General features: G+C 53.8%; 2 protein-coding genes across 2 annotated transcripts in view; one reads left to right on the plus strand and one right to left on the minus strand.

Moving 5' to 3' along the window:
- The first annotated feature begins 2,751 nt into the window (after positions 1-2,751).
- On the plus strand, positions 2,752-14,589 carry BNIP3 (BCL2 interacting protein 3). Its single transcript, XM_082853823.1, has 6 exons — positions 2,752-2,908; positions 10,104-10,254; positions 10,592-10,676; positions 11,844-11,953; positions 12,030-12,182; positions 13,632-14,589. Exons 1-6 carry the CDS (start codon positions 2,863-2,865, stop codon positions 13,675-13,677), a joined length of 591 nt encoding a protein of 196 aa, XP_082709949.1. The 5' UTR covers positions 2,752-2,862; the 3' UTR covers positions 13,678-14,589.
- Positions 14,590-20,375: 5,786 nt separating this feature from the next.
- PPP2R2D (protein phosphatase 2 regulatory subunit Bdelta) overlaps positions 20,376-21,354 on the minus strand; it is a 45,420-nt gene continuing 44,441 nt past the window's right edge. The window contains exon 11 of the transcript XR_014326721.1: positions 20,376-21,265. The gene's annotated coding sequence lies outside the window, so the exon portion shown is untranslated. The remainder of the gene's footprint in view (positions 21,266-21,354) is intronic.

Genomic DNA, 21,354 nt, shown 5'->3' on the forward strand with positions numbered 1-21,354 from the left:
GAGGTTTGTCTCTTTTCCCTCGTTTACTTGCTTATTCAATCATTTATCTACGTTAACGTGGGCGTGGGAATTTCATTCTTTGGGTGATGACCCACTGCCACGTCATTGCTCACAGAGCTCCAGCTGGCCCCCGTGTCTTTTCAACACCCCCTCCTCACTATGGCTTCAGTGAATATTTTTAAATCAAAATAATATACACCCAGACAAAAAAATCAAAATAATACAGGTCACAAAATGAAAAGTGGAGATCTCTTATCTCACTCCCGAGAAGCAGCCATTTTTAACCACTTCTGCTTCCAGTTCTTCAGATAATGACCAACATAGCTTTGAAAAATAGATGTGAATAACTCCTTTTTCAAGTTAGGACAGCATCTACTGACTCCCTCATGAAAAATAAGAGATTAGCTCATTTCCCTATCGATTTATCCCTAGTTTTGATATTGGAACTAAACATGCTTTCTATTTAGGTCTTTTAAAATAATATACCTAAGTATCTATTTCTGGTTCTATAAACTTTAGACAGCACCTCCTGGTGTCTGCTCCCCTAGGTGGCAGAACAGAGCCTCAACGTTGCCCTTCCCCTCGGCCCCCTAGCCTTCCAACCTTGTCAGGGGGCGTGAGTGGGGAGACCTGCCCTGTCCACCTTCTGCTCCCCCTCTCCACCAGTGCCAGCACGAAAAGGGCTTCGTCAGCAGGGTGGTCTCAAGCTGGGGAGCACCTGGGTACACGGGAAGGCTTTTCAAGGAGGGAGAGACAGGATAGTTTGAAATAAATTGTCCTAAACTTTTCCTAAAACTGACCTGCCTGTGAACAGGTTCTCCCCACCCCCTTCCACCATCACCTCCACCTACTCGCATCCCTTCGATGCTGTGGAGCTTCGCTCTGGGCTGTGCAAACCATTATGTTTACAGTGATGCTGTCAAAAGTCTAGGCCTCAGGCCTCTCTCACGTGGGGTTCTCCGAGTGCTGGAACTTGCTGGGAGTTGTAGAGGGCTCCACACGGGGAGGGAAAACCAGGTGCAGTGAGAAACATTTCCGTTTAAACACTTTCAGGTAATTGCCTACAGACACTTCAGAGGACTTGGAAAATCTGTAAGTTTCAGTGAGCTTAGCAGGTTGCAGGATGCGACAGTACCCCAGTAGCCAGTATATTTCTACATGTTATCAGTGAGCAACCACATGAAATATACCCACAGTAACCACAATAGCATAAAAATATGAACACCTAGGGGCACATCTGACAAAAGATGCGCAAGCCCTGTACACCGAAAACCAAATGAAATATACCCACAGTAACCACAATAGCATAAAAATATGAACACCTAGGGGCACATCTGACAAAAGATGCGCAAGCCCTGTACACCGAAAACCAAATGAAATATACCCACAGTAACCACAATAGCATAAAAATATGAACACCTAGGGACACATCTGACAAAAGATGCGCAAGCCCTGTACACCGAAAACCAAATGAAATATACCCACAGTAACCACAATAGCATAAAAATATGAACACCTAGGGACACATCTGACAAAAGATGCGCAAGCCCTGTACACCGAAAACCACAAGATCTTGCTGAGAAAAATCAAAGAAGACCTAAATAACAGAGAAACACACGGTGCTCATGGGCTGGAAGGCTCCATATGGGCAGCTTCCCGGGTGAGGGGGACCGAGGCGCTGGGAGAGGCACCAGGGCAGAGGTGCATTGTCCGGCGGGCTTTGCAGTTTGTCCTCTGCGGGGACGCTGCTTGCTGTTGTCCCCGGCTGTACCCACTAGCGCAGGGCTGGGACAGGGCGCCGTCTGGTAAATGCACGTTGACCAAGTGAGAATGAGGGTCCAGCTGAAAGGAAGGCCGGTGCTTCCACAACCAGAGAGAAAGCTGAGAAGACCAACGCCCCTCCAAGAGCATCCTCACTCAGAAAGGAAACCAAACCCCCAAATGAGCACAGCGGTGGCTCCTACTCAGAGCTGCTGAGCGGCGAGCCCCACGTGCGCGTGTTTACAGAGACCCAGGGCGGGCGGGCGGGGAAGGGGGGCCCCCAGGAGGAGGGGCTCAGGTGGGCCCACGGAGGCGGGGGCCGTGGGGTGTGGCGGCCCACTAGAAGTGGTGCTTGGTTGGGGGACCGAACGTCGGTCATATTTGGCTTCCTCTGGTTGGTCCTGAGTGGGAGACAGGGGCAGGAATCGGGGAAGCTGTCAGTCAGTGACCAAGTCCTGGACGCTTGGGCTGATTGTTCCAGGGGCTGATGTGTGGTTTGCTGGACCAGCTGCTAGAGACACTGTCTGACTTCCTGCCGGTCCAATTTACAGCAGGTGGTCGCTGCACTGCAGGTGAGGGGCGGCCTCGCCGCCGGCCGCAGGGTGCGGGCCACAGCCCCGGGTCCGACTCTACACGCAGCCCCACTGTCAGCACCCCCATCCCTTCCCCGGCCCTGTATCTGAGGGGGCGCAGTCAGGCCTCATGCAGCGTCGCGGAAACGAGTCACCCCGCCGGGCCCCGCCTCCCGCCCGCCTGTCTCCAGGCGGTGCCCGCACGTCCCGCGCGCACCTGTTAGACGCCCGCGCCCCGCCCCCGCCCGGCTGCGCACGCGCGGACCCCTCCTCGCGTCCCGACCCGTGCACGCGTCGCACGCGCGGCACGCGCCGCGCGCCCTCGCGCACGCGCAGGCCCCGCCCCACGGCCAGTGGGCGGTGCCGCCGCTTATCCGCGGAGCTCCGGCCGCGAGCGTCAGTCATTCGGGGCCGCGGGCCGACCGCGCTCTAGCTACCGCGACGTTCCCGCTCCCTCTCCCTCTCCCTCCTGGAGCGCCCGGCGACCCCAACCCCGACCCGCCGGCCGCAGCGCCCTCGCCCTGCCGCCATGTCGCAGAGCGAGACCCCCGGGCTGCCGGAGGAGAGCCTGCACGGTGAACGGGGGCCGGGGGCCGGCCTGGGTGTGGGGGGCCTGCGGGAAAGGCACCCGGCCTGCAGAGGAGGGGCCTGCGGAGGGATCCCCGTCTCCGGGTCGGGGCGACCGAGGAGCCGACGTCGTCCCAAGCCCGCGCGGTGCCTGGTCTTCCGAGGTGCAGCCCGGTGCTGGTTTCGGTGCCGGTGCCGCTACCGGCGAGCAGGCGCCCAGACTTGCGGTTGGACTCGGCGACTCGGGTTGTGAGCCGTCCGCGGCTCGGTCCGGAGTGGCTGGGGAGGACGGGGTCCCGGGATTCGGGGCGAGCCGCCGTGAGAGGAAGAGCCCTGAAACGCTGGGCCGGGGGCGCGGCTGGCCTTTCCTTAGTTACGTTCGCTCGTCCGGGGGTCGTTCAGAGCCCAGCTCGGGGTTGACTTGCGCGGGGGAGCACGAGGCCCCGTGGCCGCGGTGCATACACCCCGCCCCCTCCCGGGAAGCCGGGGCCGGTGGCGGCCTTGACCCACGCGACTCTGGCCCCGCGGGGCAGCCCCCGGGCCGCCGCCTCCGGCCCCGGTGAGGAGCCCGAGGCCCACGGGTTGGAGGAGGGGCCGGGCGCCGACCTTTATTCTCTGAAGCAACAGTTCAGGCGGCGGCGGGAGCTCGTAAATAAGTTTTGGAGAGGGCAGTTGACGCCTTAGAGAGTGAATTTTAAAGTTTCGTTAAGATTTAAAAATCTTTATGCTGTCTGGATTTGAGCTACTAGTTTCTCGTATTCCTCAAAACAAGATTTCACTAGGCAAGACTTGGTCTACTGCGTTGTATAATTTAAAACTACAACCGCAGCTTAAAACTCCTGCAGTCGCTCCTTAAATTTCGACAGTGACTGTTTTCTTTGAAACAGATTAAGGGATTGAATCTTTGTCTTACAGAAGATCCAAGGAGTGTTTTCTAAACTGTCTTTTAAAGTCAGCCCTGTTAACAAACTACTTCGTTGCTAACACGGTCTGTTTATTAGTGGGTCAGATTTGTCGGGAAGAGTTCGGAGTGTCCTGAGCGGCTCCATCTTCGGTCCTCGATTGGCAGACCAAACTGCTGAGTCATTGGCAATGCAGAGTGCCAGCTCGTGGGTTAAAGGATTTTTCTGTTTTGTGTATTCTATAAAAAGACAGTTACACGCTGAGTGGAAAGTGTCGAGGATTCTCCGGGCTGCGCTCTCCGGCATACGTGCTGCGGGGCACTCGCTCCCCGGCCGCCCGGTGTGGGAGGAGTCACGTGGGGCCTCGGCCGCTCTGGGAAACTGAATCCGAGCAGGGATTGGTGGCTGGGGCGACACTTGTCCTCTGCTCTGTGTTGATTTGATTACCTCTTGTTTACCTCGGAAAGAACGGAGAGCCTTGGTAGCTGAGCCCGCAGACAATGGCAAACCTTTTCCCCTTTGCTTGTATCCTCGGACCAAATGTTTCCCCTGAGTTCACAGCGAAGTTGCCGTTGCCTCTCGGCCCCCTGGTCCCTTCTAGTTAAAGTTGTGAACCAGCAGCAAGATGTCGTATATGCCTTTCTTGTCCTCAGATAAACAACCCCTAATATGCAGGGAGAAGATGGAGTTTTGTGATACTGTGTCACAGCATCATGGGAGGGGCTGTGAACCTTACTTCCCAGAAGACCCACCCCCAACCCCTGCTGTGCTGGGGGGGGTCAATGCAGTAAGGTGCTCCTGGTTTACCCTGAGACAGCCCCTGCCCCTTCACGCACTGCTCTGTCTGCAGCCAGAGGGTTCTGCTGTCCCAGGCACCCAGCGGCTGAAGGTATATGAAGAGGAAGAGAATTCGCAGTTCTCGTGCCATGCAGTTTGGGAGGGAAGGGGTTTCAGGCATCTAGATCCTGGCCCAACCTCTACTTTTCACAGATGTTCACAGTGAGGCCCAGAGGTGAAGTGAGAAGCAGGGCAGGCAGGCGCGTCGGCGACAGAAGGCTGGGTGCGATTTGCCAGCTCCTGTTAAGATCCAGGAACCTGAATGACTTGCCTGCTTGACTTTATGTTCAAAATCACTTGTCAGTCGAGCCTCTCATTCCTGTCCCATCTAACTTGAGAAGCTTTTAAAAACAGTCATTTCTTAAATCCCACCTCTCCCAGGGAAGAAGCCCTCTGATGAGGGTGGTAGTTGCTCTGCCCCAGGGTTCTCCTCAGGGATTCCACCTTCTCATTAATCCCATAGTCGTGTAGGTCGGTCCCCTTGTAGTTTTCAACCCCGGCTGCCCGACATCCCCGTTACGGCTTTTTCAAAATAAATGTACCAGGGTTCCACTGCAGCATTCCCAATAAGGATTTTCAGGCCGCTGGGTTAGACTTCTGGAGAATGGGGGGGAAAGCACAGGTGGTCCTCCATAGCCAGGGCTGAGACCTGCTACCCCGGACTAGGGATACTGTCTGGATTTGAGCTACTGGAGCCTCTGCCAGCTGGGGCTGGAGGGGAGTGTTTGCCCCGGGATGTAGGAGGGCCTGGGGTCCCCCAGTGGCGGCAGGAACTTTGCGCAGAATATTTAGGATGAACAGCGTGGGTGCTATATTAAAGGTACTTGATAGGGTAAGGGTTCCTTCCACAGGTTGAAAGAGTACTGCTGTCTGTCTCTGTTTTCAAGTTGGGTAAATCAGAGACAGCTGGAATCTATTCCGCCACCCAACTAACCAAGCAGTGGCTCTGTGAACTACGGTTAACGCTTCTGCATGTGTTCCTAGCTTGCACTCAGTTAACAGCAGTAGAGTTTAGCTGAATTAAATGGCACCTGTGGCTTACGCAGTACGTAGCTGTGTGTTTGGGTAATTCCTGTAGCCTCTCTAGGGCTCTAAGATGTGATAACATTTTGAGTTACAAATCTTGGGGCCCACAGGTCATCAAAGTCAAAACATGGCCTTTATTTTCTTTGGGACCAAGGATCGTGGAGGTCACAGGAGATTTAAAAAAAAAGAAAAAAGAAATGGGTTAACTCTAAGGCCTGTGGGTTTTCTTTCTGTGGTGATGTAATATTGGTAGCCTAGGCTTTCCCTCCATCTCATCTGCCTTGTGTTCGTGCCTTGTGTCTTGTTGGCGTAAATTACAGGCCTTTGTGGGCGGGGACAGAAATCGGGGAAGCTTGCCTGGATCAGCGGCTTCACCACCTGTTTTGTTTTTTTTTCCTGAGGCCTAATTACACCAATTATCTGATAGGTTATTTGGGATTCTGAGGAAGCCTTACAAGGTTACCCTTCAGGACCTGAATCCCGTCTTTCTTGCTTAGGAAGGTGAGTGATCTTAATTGCAGATGCGAGGAGATTAATGGCACACCTTGTCTTCAATTTCCAGGAAGCTGCTTTCCCTACCCAGGTGCTGCAGGTTAATAATAAAACTGTTGTCCTTTAGTAAATCATTTCTTAGAATACAGCTTTTGGACCCAAAGCTTTTGCTGTAGACACCCCAGAATGGGATTTTTTTCTGAAGGATGCTTGAGACTTTCTATGAGATGATTCTAAAAAGCATATATATTTGTCTCCATGGAGTTTTGAGTTGGCCCTTGTGGTATAATATACATACACCTGAAACTGATAATGCTATATGTCCATTATATCTCAATTTGAAAAATATATTTCATCTTTGTCCCTGGTTCCTGACCCAGACAGAGCTCAGCTCTAAAAACCCTTGGGATTTCCCGAGAGATGTTGTGATTCATGAGGAGCCCCTTTGGTGAGCGCTTGAGTCCGCTAATGAGGTAACTCACGAGGCCCTAGGTAGCCTCCGGGTGGGGACGGGAAAGCGCATTGGAGCACGAGGGTGGGAACTCAGCACACACTCCCCACTGCCGCCACCGCCACCGGGAGGGGAGGGGCTGCAGACCGGGTTATAAGAAACTTTGAAAAAGGCTGCTGAACCCACTGAGGTCCTGGGAGAGGGTATGGAAACTGTCCCCTTCCACTCCCGCCCCCCACACCCTGCCCTGTGCACCTGGCTGTTCCTGAGCTGTAATCCTTCTGAGACTGCGGAAGTGTAAGCCAGGTATTTCCCGAGTCCTGTGAGTTCTAGTGAATTATTGAAGGGGGTGGGGGTTGTCGGAACCCCTGAATTCTTGGTCTACCAGGCATGTGAGGCTGTCTGATGGGGGGACAGTCTTGTGGGACTGAGAGCTCTTCAACTTGTGGGATCTGACACTGACTCCAGGTAGTGTCAGAACTGAATTGTTGGACAGCCAGTGGTACTGGAAATTGCTTATTGGTGTCGGTCTCCCCCCGCCCCAATTTCATGTCAGAAGTGGTGTCAGAGAAGACATTGCACCTCAAACTCCATTTATGTCGGACACCGTAAGTAAAAGTGATCTGGGCAGCCAGGCCCAGAACCTGACTGAGAACCTAGAAAAATGGAACTGTGCCCAGAGCAGGGCGCCGTGGTCCTCTTCCATGCTGTGGGGGGCCAGAGCTGCCGGGCCGAGTGTCACGTTGCTCCTGGGAAGGAAGGAGGGCTAGTGAAGGAGTCGCACGGTGGAGCCTCTTATGGTTTGCTTCAGGGCTTTCCTAACGCCTGCACAGCCACCAGAGTAGGTGGGAATAGGGTCCCCAGTCAAGACGTGCTGTCTCAAGAATGGCATGGAGTCCTTGTAGCTTCTGCTGACCTGCAGAGGCTGAGTGGCCCTGGCTTCTGTCCGGGGAGCCCTGGGCTCCCAGACAGACCCTGGCCTGCCTTGTGCGGGCCAGGCCAACGTGAAGTAACTTGAGAGGCTGAAGTGAGAAGTGTATCAGCATCTGAAAGCTGCTGGTGATCGTGTTGTTAGCAGCCAAGTGGGAGGCTGGACGTGGTATAAACTGTTCACGGTTCATTCCTGGCCCCTTGATTTGCTTTCTTCGGATGAATGTGACCTATTCTGCAGCCAAGCTGCTGTTGAGGGCAGGCCCGGGCTCTCAGGGGAGGGGCTGACGTGTAGGGTCCAGGCCCCGAATGGGTTGTGCTGTGTGGTGCCCCTGGGGCCCTGGTTTCCGCGCGGAGCAGCAGCTCTGGGTCATGGTTCCTGGAGGAGCCGTACAGTGACCACCAGCCTCGGTCGGGGTTTCAGTCCGGTCTGCGTTTGCGCTCCCCCTCCTGCACCCACCCCGGAGAGGCCTGGACCCACGACACACAGCAGAGGAACCGCCCTGGGCCCAGGAGACCTGTGTGCGTGGCCAGCTGGGAAGCAGGACGGGGCAGAGGGGACCGCAGAGGCAGTCTTGCCAGTGAACGGAGCCTGGCAGTGGAAGAGTGAATTGAAAGCAAGAACTTTTATGTTCAGCAAAAGGCTTGAGTGGAAAGGCTGTCTTTCCACAGCGAAAGTTACCTGCAACACATTCAAATGAAGAAAGGCTTGTGGGGCTTCCCTGGTGGCGCAGTGGTTGAGAGTCCGCCTGCCGATGCAGGGGACACGGGTTCGTGCCCCGGTCCGGGAAGATCCCACATGCCGCGGAGCGGCTGGGCCCGTGAGCCATGGCCGCCGAGCCTGCGCGTCCGGAGCCTGTGCTCCGCGGCGGGAGAGGCCACAACAGTGAGAGGCCCGCGTACCGCAAAAAAAAAATAAAATAAAAAATAAATAAAGGCTTGTGTCGGGAGTTCCCTGGCGGTCCAGTGGTTAGGACTCGACGCTTTCACCGGGGCCCTGGTTCAATCCCGCAAGTCTCGCGGTGCGGCCAAAAAAAGAAAAGCTTGGGTCTTGAATATCGAGCTAGATGGAGAAGGGTGGACCGCTCAGTTGGAAAGAGGAGCAGATTTCAACAGCTGCTTCAAAAAAGATGCTCTCCACATGGCCAGTAAGCAAGTGAGGAAACGTTCAACCTCAGTAGAAATCAGAGAGGCGCAGAACAAACCATATAACCTACCACCACACACCCACAGAACGGCTATATTTAAAGACGATGCCAAGCGTGAGCCAACAGAAATGCTCACATTGCTTCGGCTGCGTCGGAAAGCAGCGGCGTTGCAACACATTAAACGCACACCTAGAACTTTTCCACCCTGGAACCCTGCTCCTAGGTGTGGGTTCAGAAGTGAGAGCCTGTGGACACCGTGAAACGCTGGAAGCCAGCCTGGGTCCGCCGCACAGCGGCAACAGGATGGGGGGCCCCTCTGGTCCAAGCCCCCAGGTGTTGCTTCCGGGCCCTGACCGCCTGCCTTGTCCGCACACCTGTGGGTGGCTCAGCCCCGCTGCACAGAACTTGTACTTTCACCCCTTCAGGACCTCTCTGGGGTTCACACCTGTCCTCCTGTGGGGCTTGCCAGAGTTGATCTCATCTTCCAGCTCTTCCACCCGTCAACCCTCAAAACACACACAGCCGAGCGCGACAGCACCTCCTCCCCTGCCTGTACCCACCTGGACCTCGGCTGTGCCCGGACTGGGGACGCCTCCCTTCACGGGTGCCCCTGGAGGGGCTCTCCCCGGTCACTCCCGATTCCAGAGCCCAGCACGGCTGGTGCAGCAGAGCGCCCGCCGGGTCAGCTGTTGGCTGCTTTGGTGAATTCATCAAGTCAGCTCCCAAGTCGTGGGGCTGGAGACACAAATCTAAGCTCCGAATGCCGGCTCGTAGGATCTGGGGTGGTAGCTGCTTTGTGCTACATTTAGTAAGCAGGTGACCTTGGCGCTAAGGAGTTCTCTGTTTTGATGACACCTGGGTGTATACATGTCAGTTTTCAGTTTGAGTTAAAGAATGCTGGGTTTACTTGCTGCACAGACTTGGCTAGATGAGCACTTGGGATGGTTTGCTTGCTCTGGTTAATCAGGTTTAGTTACCTTTGTTCTATTCATCTGATGTAAGATACAGAGCAGTAATCGTAATGAATCCTGTGGGACCTCAGGGTCAGAACGTGGCGCTGGAATGTGTAAATAGGTCGTAAAGCTTTCCTTGGTGTGTAAATCCCTAAGGCTCTTGCTGACACCCTTTGCTTTCTAAGCGCTGAGTGCAGGAGAGTGTCATGGTCACTGGGACCCCACAGGTAGTCTGGGAGTGGCAGCAGGTGCACTGCCTTGGCTCCCAAGGGTCCCTGAGGAGGCTCACTGTAATGCAGGTGCCAGAGATGGGCCTCAAGGGCGTTGCAGCGTGATTCAAGGCGATGGTTCCTTGCGAGTCCCCGGCACGTCTTGGGAATGGGGGCGCGAGCTGGTTATTTGTTAGGACCAGACTCCAGAGTGGGTGGAAAATTGCAACCATGTCCTTTTTTTATCCCCATCAGGCTCCTGGGTAGAATTACACTTTGGCAGTAACGGGAGCGGGAGCAGCGCTCCAGACTCTGTTTCTATTTATAATGGCGACATGGAAAAAATCCTGCTGGATGCCCAGCGTGAATCTGGACGGAGCAGCTCCAGGAGCTCTCACTGTGACAGGTGGGCATAAACGTGTGTATCCCGGCGCTGGCAGGCCAGGTAGGAGCAGGCACGGCTGCAGACGCCCGCCTGGCCTCAGTCCAGCCCTCCCGAGACAGCGGGCCCTTCGCCCTTAGGTGGGAGGAGCGACTGGGGCCTGTGTGTGTGGTGCTGGGCCCCTGCTTCTGCTTGTTGACTGTGGGGCATCAGAGCTCAGCTGACGAGGTGGAGGGACGCTTTGGCCCTGGCCTGGCCCCAGGTGCTGGCGGGAGCCTCCCGGCCTTGGAGGGTGGCCCCTGCCTGTGGGGTTTTGCTTCTCCTGGTGGACAGAAGGTTAACACATTGTGTTTTCCCCAAGCCCACCTCGCTCACAGACCCCACAAGATACTAACAGAGCTTCTGAGACAGACACACATAGTCTTGGAGAAAAGAACAGCTCCCAGGTAAGGTGCGCACGTGCACACATTTGCGATCTGTTTGTACCAAGTTCTGTGGAATCCAGCCCTCAGAAGCGGGGGGTGGGGGGGGTGGGGCACGCCCCGCACTCCACGCTGGACCGGAAGTGGCAGGGGCTTAGGTTGGTAGGCCGTGTGGCCTGGGCGCCTCTGCCCTCACACGCTGTCCAGGGAGACAGTGGGAGTGGCCAGGGGGAGGGGAGCCGGGAGCCAGGCGGCGGGTCTGTCTGCTGGGCAGTGTGCGGGTGGGAGAGAGCCTGGGGCCCTATGTGCTGCTTCTCTGGTGGCCTCGGTTGGGCCGGGGCCAGTGCGGCCTTGCCAGGTCCTTTCTGGTTGTGATGCCTGGGGAGTGTATTTTAGGAACCCGTGGGTCCCCGACTCGCTGTGAAAGCTGTCAGGAACTGTGGGCTCGGTCAGTACCACTTGGTCCCCCCTCCGCCCGTGCTGGTCTCCCCTCAAGGCCTCCCTCACCGAGGAAACCAGGAGTCCCTGGTGCTCAGGCCTCCTCAGGGGCGGCGCCCGGCCTGCCCCCAGACACGTGGGGTCCACCCCAGCTTTGGTGCGCCCAGGCGTTTGGTTGGTTTTGGTACCGTGTTTTTGAGTATTTCCAAAATTTGAACCAATTTTTTCTCCCCCCTGATTTTAAGGAGGAATTAGATGATCAGGTACAGAGTTGTTCAAATGCAGAGAAGTAGGGGAGAAACCTATAATCCAGCTTTTAAAAGCTCTTTAATGAGTGTATTATATACTTTAAAAACTGTAGCTGCAATCAGGGGTACACGTAAGTTTTTGGCTTTTTTCTCTCCCGTTTAACATGAAAGTGTGTCTTGCTTTCATTGCCGTGCAGTATCCTGCTTGCTTAGGCACATCCCTGTTTTGGGCCATTTTAGATGGTTTCTGTTTTCATCTCTGGACGTCTGTCCTCATTTGGCATCGCTTCCTTGGGGCAGTGTCTGCGGCTTTTCGAGTCTGAGTGGGGCCTTCAGCCTGGCGATGTGTGTGGAGGAGGGAGGAGAACCGGGGGGCGCAGCCCTCGCCTCCCCCCGTGGCTGGGCTGCGAGCTCCGCCTGCTGGTCCGATGCTTGGGTGGGAGGTGAGCGTCCTGCTGCGGGTGCGGCAGGCACCATTTCGCTTTCACCATTCGCTCTGCCCCAGTCTGAGGAAGACTATATGGAGAGGAGGAAGGAAGTCGAAAGCATCTTGAAGAAAAACTCAGACTGGATTTGGGATTGGTCCAGCCGGCCGGAAAACGTGCCCCCGACCAAGTGAGTGTTTGCACCGGGGGCCTGCCTTGGCCCGGCTGGCCCGGCACGCCTCCGCTGACCAGCACCTCTCCCCCAGGGAGTTCCTCCTCTTCAAGCGCCCGAAGCGCGCGCCCACGCTCAGCATGCGGAACACGAGCGTCATGAAGAAAGGGGGCATCTTCTCGGCGGAGTTTCTCAAAGTTTTTCTGCCGTCTCTTCTGCTGTCCCATCTGCTGGCCATCGGGTTGGGGTAAGTAAGTGACTGCCCGTGTGGATGGCACAGCGCGGGGTCCTTCTAGGTCTTAGAAGCACGGGCGACGTGGGCGTGTGAAACAGCCCGTCCCGGTCAGGAAACAGAGCCCAGGGCCGAGAGCCGGGGCGGCGCTGCCCCGAGCGTCTGGCAGCAGAGGCTGGTTTCGCGCGCAGGGGCGCTCGTCTGGCTGCTTGACCTGGACCGCTGCACGCAGGTGCGGGTCAGCCTCACTCCTCGCGGGGCGGCTGCAGGGGGGCGGTGTCAGTAACGCGGGCTGCACGTGTCTGTTGGCGTCCACTCAGCAGTGAGAAGAGGGCGCCAGTTCTGACGACCGTGCGGAACAGAGGGGCAGCCTGGGCCACGGAGACGCTGCGCCCAGACCGTGCTGAGGAGCCCGAAGCTGCCCTCGGGGGCTCGTCCCCAGCCTCTGACCAGGCGGGCGGGGTGTCTCCCTGGCCCTGGTGCGGACGGACGGGCTTCTGTGGCTGCGGCTTCCTGGACGCCTGGATTCTCAAGATGGCCTCCTGACGGGGGCTGGTGCCACCGCAGGCTTCGTGAATGTGGCAGAGGAGACGCCAGCCCGCCTGCTCTGGGAGGCGAGAGCAGCGTCCCTCCCGACCTCCCGAACCCCAGCCCACAGTCCTGCCTGCCCGGGGGGAGGGCTCCCTGGCGGGGCCAGGCCCCCGGCCTCTCCCTCCTGGTTCTGCCCTGGCCTTCCCTCTCAGCACAGTGCTGCTCAGAGTCAGACTCTGCCAGTCTCACGCGGGGAGGTTGATTTCTGGAGCTTCCTCCACAACTAGCAGTCAGATTCTGTGGGGGCCTCTGCCGGGTTGAGGTCAAGATGGATTTCTGCAGCCAGCCCCCAGCAGGGGTGTCTGCCCTTCTTACCAGCCTCCAAAGCGGTCAGGATAATAAAACCCACCCCGACCAGTTGCTCTAAGGAAGCTCCCCGTGCTGGGCTGCAGGCCTGAAGACGTGCTCCCCAGCCCCCTCTGCCCGGACAGCCCTCTGATGCCCATATGCCCCTCAGTTCTGGGCTCCTGGGGGCGTGGGCTTCACTGCTCAGCAGGGCTCTTTGTGAGGTTGGTGCTGATAAACTTGGCGATATCACCTGTCCTGCAGGCAACTCTTTCTAGCAGCGTGTGGTCAGTTCAAAAAACAGTGACGGGAGTACTGGCATTTCAGGTTGGGTAGAATCCTCTCCTTTGTGCTTGTATTGAGTGTATCCACTGCATGGCTGTTAGAGCACAACTGGATTCTTCTAAATTAGATGCTGAAATGTATACACACTGATGAAGACTAAAACCCAAGTTTTAACAGTGGGTGTAAGAGAGCCAGTCCCCTTACGTAAATAAGCTGGGACCAGCGTCAGCTGCCGTCTCAGCTGTGCAGACTTGCCCGGGAGTTGCGAGACCACGTTAACCACCAATTCCTTTTTCTGTTAAGGATCTACATTGGAAGGCGCCTGACGACATCCACCAGCACGTTTTGATGAAGAACTGGCGTCCGGCTTTCTCATGTAGTGGGGATGTGTGTTGTCCGCAGCACAGCGTACAGAGGAGGCTGTCGTGGTCCTTGGGTGGCTGCATCACTTGTGTCATTTCTTCTGTAAATGCCACGTTCCTAACTCAGTAAAATAAAGACTAAGACCATGCTCTCCCATAATCATACTTATGGGATAAGTAATAAGCCTGTCATTGATTAATATCTATTAATAATTTGGTGGTAGTCTTTCTTCGGATATTATAAATATTTAAGTACAAATAATTTTAACGTATCCATGATGTATGTAGTACTTTAACACATTATCTGCAACCTTGATTGATTGAGTTAAACACTGTATTTTGAAAGAACGAATACTGTTGACATTAAAAGGACTACATGAGGGCTTATCCCGAATAAACACTGTGGCCTTACAACCCTGTTGTAGACCGTATGTAAGTGGATGCATCCGTCTACTACAGACGCCCCTCAGCTCTCTCTGTGCTGGTGGTTCTTTGTGACGTGACATGTAGAATCCAGGCTGCAACACGGGCGGGCCAGGTCGTCCCCACACCGGCACCTTGTGCAGCACAGGGCCTCTCGCTGAGACTGACGACCACCCTGGACGGCAGCCGCCGGATGATCAGTGTCTTTTATCTCGGGATTGCTAATTCAGTCTGTTTGTGTTCAGTGTTTGTGTGCTCTTAGGATCAGCTTTATTCTAAGCTATTCTGCGTCTACTTTAAAAGCCTGGAAATAGAAAACAAATGAATCTTTGCCAAATACTTCGTTACGGTATTTATGTACGTCACACAAGCTTTTTCATTAAACCAGGTGTATCCCCACTGCATGGTTTTTAAGGCCGCCCCTTTGATATACTGTATAAATGCTGTTGTATTTGTTTCACTTTTCCACACTAAATTCGGTTGTGTTAAATAAATGTAACATTCTAATTTTTAAGATATTTGTTTCTATTTGAACAATTACCTTGGCGGTAGAGGCCTACAGCCCTTTCATCTGGAGACGGCTGCTGGAGCGGCATCAAGATTCTTTATGTAATTTATCCCTAAAACATTAAGCCTGCATCCCACCGACCCACTCTGGCCAAGGGGATGATTCCCTTTTAACAGCAAATGGTGGCGGTTCAAGTGTCACGAGCACAGGCTGCACTCAGGACCTTCCAGCAAGGCCTAGCGTCCTCAGAGCCAGCACCCCTGGAGAGCTCTGTGAATCCATCACTCAGGTGACCCGGCCCATGATGAAGGCCTCTGTGCATTGATATGCAAGGCATCCCCCAGGTCTGGGGAGTTCTGAGCTATTAAGTGTAATCTCTGCCCCCCACCCCCACCCGCGGCCTCGCTCCCTTCCTTCTCTGGAGACCGATTTTAATTTATGATTGATTCCAATAGCTGCCGTCTGATTTCTTCACTTTTTAAAATCTTAGTTCTCTCTCGGCTTCTAGCTGGATTATTACTCTATTCCTCTCCTCCACGTTATGTATCCTTCCTTCCATCTCCGCCCTGTTACTGACGCTCCCCAGGGCACAGGCTGAGTTGCGTGATGGCGGCCGGAAGTACCTGCTGCAGCCAATCACAAGGTTTTCCCCTCTCACTGCAACATTCCAGTGGACGTTTGATTCTTTTAAAATGTGTGACTATATATGTAGTTTTGTTTTGACCTTTTGGGCAAGAGGATAGCAGAATGGCGACAGCCTTTCCACACACCCCTTATGTTAATGCAAGTAACAGCATCATTCATTTTATTCACAGAATAGCAAGTTTACAGAATATCCAGACAATTTTGGATTAAAATAACACAGATCCTGGGGGTCGAATCCATTCTCCCATAAACCAGAGCTCCTTGGAAAAGTGGGAATTCCAGGGCAGCATGAGGAACATTTTGGTGCCAGGAGGTGAGGCCATGCTTGAGGTGAAGGACACGGAGCCAACCCGAGGGACCTGCAGTGGCTCAGAGTGGGTCAGCCTGGTAACAGGTTCCTGGTGGTGATGGGCTGTCACCAGACTGGAGCAGGATCCCCAAGTCCACACTGATGGAGACCAAGTAAGCGGGGGAAGGGACAGTTCTTCCCGACAGAATCTAATTAATAAACGGGATGAGGGAACGAGTGACCGTCAGGCAGACAGCTGCTGACGTGGGCCCGGTGTCACTGCTTCCCCAGGAAATTACCGCCAAGGGAACCTAGGGTACCGTGGATCTGACTCCAACATCTCTGTGTTCTTGCTAAGATGTGTAACTGTAGGTTAGTCATGAGAAAATATCAAGCCATCCCAAATTGGGGGAGGTTCTACAAAATAACTGTCTGAGGTCAAGGTCATGAGGAAATGAGGATCTGTTAGAGATTGAAAGATACGGAGTGGGCTCCCCTGGTGGCGCAGTGGGTCAGAATCCGCCTGCCACTGCAGGGGACACGGGTTCGAGCCCTGGTCTGGGAAGATCCCACATGCCGTGGAACAACTAAGCCTGCGCTCCTAGAGCCCACGCTCCGCAACAAGAGAAGCCACCGCAATGAGAAACCCGCGCGCAGCAACGAAGACCCAACACAGCCAAAAAAAAAAAAAAAAAAAAAAATTCCAAGATGCGGCAATGAAATGCATCGTGGATCCCGGGCGAGAAAAAGACAACTGGGAAAACAAACACGAAGGTTTGTGGATGAGCTACAAGTACTGTGGGGTGACTTCACCCGCTTTACGTGGTGTTAATTAAACCTGGGTGATGGGTGAAGGGCAGGCAGGAACTCTACAATTTTTGCAACTGATTTAAAATTATTTCCAAATAAAATGTTACAAAAGTAAGATAAATAAACAATATCTTTTTACTCAGATAGCATCCCTGGACTGGCAGGGAATGCCCCCCCAGTCTGGCTCCTGCATCCTCGTGGTACTGGATGTTTCCTCCCAACGGGGGGGAGATGGCCAGGACCACCGTGCGGTGGACAGAGCGAAATGCAGGCGTGGACAGGTCACTACCTTGTGTGCAAAAACGGGGGGAGGGGAATGTGTCACGTTCGTGTTTGAATAAGAAAAAGTGTGGCCCAAGACGAGGCCAACGAGTTACCAACACCACCAGGCTCGGCGGAAGGGGCAACACTTCGCTATCATCCTTTTAAAGAGTTCTGAAATTTGTACAGGTGTTACCAGTTTAATACTTAAAGTAAGAAAAAACATTTATCAAAAAGAAATAATAGTATTGGCAAGGATATGGAGAAAAGAGAACTTTCACGCACCGTTGGTGGGAATGTAAATTGGTGCAGCCACTACGGAAAAGAGGATGGAGGTTCCTCAAAAAATTAAAAGTTGAACTGGCATGTGATCCAGCAATTTCACTTCTGGGTATTTATCCAACGAATGAAAACACTACTTTGAAAAGATACATGCACACCAGTGTTCACAGCAGCACTATTTACAATTGGCAGGATATGGAAACAACCCAGGTGTCCATTGGTGGGTGTGTGGATAAAGAAGACGTGGTACATATACAACAGAGCACCGCTCAGCAATAAAAAGAATGGAGTCTTGCCATTTCAGACAGTGTGGATGGACTTGAGAGTATCATGCTGTAAGTCCAAGACAAATGCCATGTGATCTCACTTATATGTGGAATCTAGAAAAACAAAGCCAATCTCGTAGCTAGAGATTGGTGTTTGCCAGAGGCAGGTGTGAGTGTGTGTGTGTGTGTAAGTATGTGTATTTATGTGTGTGCTTATGTGTGTTTGTGGGGGGGGGAGGGAGAGGGAGAGAGAGAGAGAAGGGGGGTAAAAAGGTACAAACTTCCAGTTATGAAATAAGTCCTGGAGATGTACAGCACGGTGACTATAGTTAGTAACTATCACGTATTTGAAAGTTGCTAGGAGAGACCTTGAAAGTTCTCATCACAAGAAAAACAAACTTCCTGTGTGGTGACAGAAATTATCTAGACTCACTGCGGTGGTCACTTCACAACATATACAAATACTGAATCATTATGTTGTACACCTTAAACTCATATAGTTGTGTCAGTTACACCTCAAAAAAGAAAACCAAAAACAACCTAACAACATTTCTCATAAGAACTGTAGATTTACACTGCATTCAGATAATTAGATTTTAGAAAACAAATTTTCCCTTAAAGTTAGTTCTTGGAATAACAAATTAGCTTCCCATCCTTAAAGAACACACATCTTTTTTTTTTTTAAATTAATTTATTTTATTTTTGGCTGTGTTGGGTCCTTGTTGCTGCGCATGGGCTTTCTTTTAGTTGCGGCGAGCAGGGGCTCCTCTTCGTTGCGGTGCACGGGCTTCTCATTGCGGTGGCTTCTTGTTGCAGAGCATGGGCTCTAGGTGTGCGGGCTTCAGTAGTTGTGGCGCGCGGGCTCAGTAGCTGTGCTCACGGGCTCTAGCAGGCTCAGTAGTTGTGGTACACGGACTCAGTAGTTGTGGCTCGTGGGCTCTAGAGCGCAGGCTCAGTAGCTGTGGCGCACGGACTTAGTTGCTCCGCGGCATGTGGAATCTTCCTGGACCAGGGCTCGAACCCATGACCCCTGCATTGGCAGGTGGATTCTTAACCACTGTGCCACCAGGGAAGTCCCATCTTCCCACCAGGGAAGTCCACATCTTTTAAAGATGTCCCAAGACATACAAAGATAATTTACTACTAATAAACTCTGGGGCAAACAAGTGAATCACCTCAGGACACACAGCAAACCCCAAAGGAACACGGAGCAGCCTGGTGAGGATCGGCCTCCACAACCAGCACCACAGGAGCCGGGGGCCCGCCCGGAGCCCTGGCTTCGGCCAAGGTCCCGTGTCCTGCCTGGGGGGCCAGGGACCCTGTAGATGTGCTCAGGATGCAGACTCACCCGAGTTCCGGTTGCTGGCATCACCGTCCGGAGGGTGAGCAGGGAAATGGGACCAGCAAGTCCTCTCAGTCACTCACCGGACGCTGACAGGGTCGCAGGAGATTGTGGGCCCCAGCCCCAGGCCTCACTCTTCAGATGTGGGGCAGCTGAGGGAAGCCCTCCCGGGACGGGCTCTGCGGTCCTGGGGGGGGCGCAGAGGCGGGGGTCAGGCTGGGCTGCGGCTGTCACCTTGGATGCTTCAGGACCCCCCAACCCCCCAGCCGGGACTCCTGTGATCTCAGCTGCCTGTTCCCCATCCCCCGTCCCGCCGCCGTGACTCTGCCCCTCGCGGGACTCGCTGGTGGCATGAAGGAAGGGGCTGCCGGTCGAGAGGGGCGACAGCTGAGCAGAGCGCCTGAGGTCTCCAATTCCCCCTTCCGCGTGATGTCAGGGCCGCCACGGTTCCTAAGAGATCACGGTGGCGCTCCATCCCCCGGCTCACCAGCTCTCCATCAAGGGCTCGGGTGGGACACGGACCCCGGTGACGCCGCGCTATGGCGTGTCCGTCCGGTGAGCACCGCTGGGTTGGTTCTGGGGAGCCCGCGCCGGGTGCCTGCCCGCGGCCCGCCCGGTACAGGAGGGCTGTCACCAGCCCCGTGGGCCGCACCGGTCAGGCCCCACCCGACCCCCCGCTGTCCCCGCCCTAACCACACCCCCGTGGAGAAGCCCTGGCGGGGTGGGCCCCGTGTGGCATCCCCTCCCTCCCACTCTGGTCCCCCCAGCGCCTGTGGAAGCTTCTCCCGGCACAGCACCCAGGGGGCAGTTCCTGATGGGAGGACTGTCCCCCGCCGCCCCATCATGACCCTGGGGCAGCACCGGGTCTCAGACCGGGACTTGGCACGCGGAGCGCCGTCCTCCCCACGGGGGGCGCGGCCCAGCCCGGCCCGGCCCGGCCCGGCCCGCCCCGGCTTGGTCTGCGCACCCGCCTCTGCCCGCGGGCAACAGACACGCTCAGAAGAAAAAGCCTCAGCGCCAATCCTGGACCCCCTTCGACAAAAGCGTGCAGACAGTTCCTCCTCAGACGGCCACGCAGCACCAGAGCCCCGGGCTCGGCCCGCGGGGCCTGGACCCCACCGCGCTGACCAGGGGACAGTCTGGGCCGGCTCCCAGCTGTGAGGCCACGGCTACTCAGCTCCACGGGGGAGGGAGTTTGCTGCTCGTCCTGCGAACGCCCACGACTGGGGGACGGTTTAAAATCAGACTCTGAGTCCTGTCCTGTACTGGCTTCTAGAACCGCCACTGTTCTTTAAAAAGTGCACGTTTAAATCCACACACGAGTAAAGCGTCCAACCCAGGCCATCAACCGAGACAGCGTTAAAGCTTCAGGACAAGCAGGAGCACAGAATTCTAAGGAACGATGAAAACTCACAGGATTACCTTTCAGGAACAGATAGAATTTCTCTAGCTTTCTCTAGCTTTAAACGGGAGAAAAGGGGTAAGCTTTGTAAGAACAAGAAAAACAACAGATATTTTTTAAACAAGGAATATAAAAGAAATAAACATCAAGTCTGAAACCCATAGGATTTTTACCTCATCAGGAGGGGAAAAAGGCTTAAATGGAATCAGAAGTGTCTAACGGAAAAGAACATGGAAGAAATTGCTAGACACCTCTTAAATTACACGTTTCTCAAGAGCATCTCTGAGAAGCGTGTGCCTGACTCGGGGGAGAAGAACCCACAGACACAGGGACCCCCGCCCGGCCGGTGGCAGCCACCACGCATGCGCCTTCTGCCCGGGGCCGTCTGAGAGGCAGAAGGCTGGTTTCCTGTTTGGTAGGAAATACGTCTTAAAGATGGAAAAACGTCGTAAAAAAATCTGGTAAAACATCTGAAATTTATTAAACTTTTTGGTCAAAATAGTTGAACAAGTAAATACAACCCCATCTTACTAGAACTGCTTTACCTTAAGGGCCAGGATTGACTGATACTCAGACAACTCCGTTCCACATCTCAGGTTTGTGAACTGCGTCAACCAATACGCAGTAATAGAATTACCTTTAAATTAAAATAAATGGACTTGTTGATTCTCTATTTCCGACGTAATGTGAGCTAACGTGGCATCCTGTTAACATTAATTCAGGGGAATGAGTTGACAAGACATTTGTTCTTGCATCTCCATATCACCAGTAACCAAAATACACCTTAATTTCAAGAGCAGCACGTGAGCCCCAGCTGTCCCGTCCCCTGGAGGACTGGGTCTCGGGCTCCTCTGTGAAATTTCACGACAGCAAGCGCCAATCACTTAGTGTTGTTACCTCTGTATTTTTTTGTCTTGGGAAATCTTGATTTCCGATATCAACCTACTTTTAAAGTAAACCACCAAGGTACTGGTGGCATTACATAATAATTAAAATTGTTTAATTTTTGCTGGCTTGAAATGCAGTGAAATTCGTCATGCATATAATTCCAGCAGTTTTTAGAAGCCTGTTACCCTCTTCCCACGAAGTACTGTTACAAAGGTTTAAAAAGCACGTAAGTGTCAACTGCAGTGAATTTGAGGCATGCTTTAAACCACGTGTTACTTTTTCAGCAGCGATTCTGTTACTACTCCTTGGGATTTTCTTTCTCAGAGGCAGCTGCAGTTAAGGCTCTTCCCAGACCTTACCTGGTGTGTCAGATGTACCATTTCTACAGAAACAAAAAAGTTATGGAAGTTTGTGGATACATACGTTCAGAGTTTGAAGTACTGCACACGTTCCACCATTCTGTTAACGAAGGACAAAAGATTTTTAAAGTTGAATTCTGCATAATTTCATTATATGCAATTAAATCAAATAAAAAGACGATACTGATT

Source organism: Leucopleurus acutus (assembly GCF_964270905.1).
Source record: "Leucopleurus acutus genome assembly, chromosome: 14".
Lineage (NCBI taxonomy): Eukaryota > Metazoa > Chordata > Mammalia > Artiodactyla > Delphinidae > Leucopleurus > Leucopleurus acutus.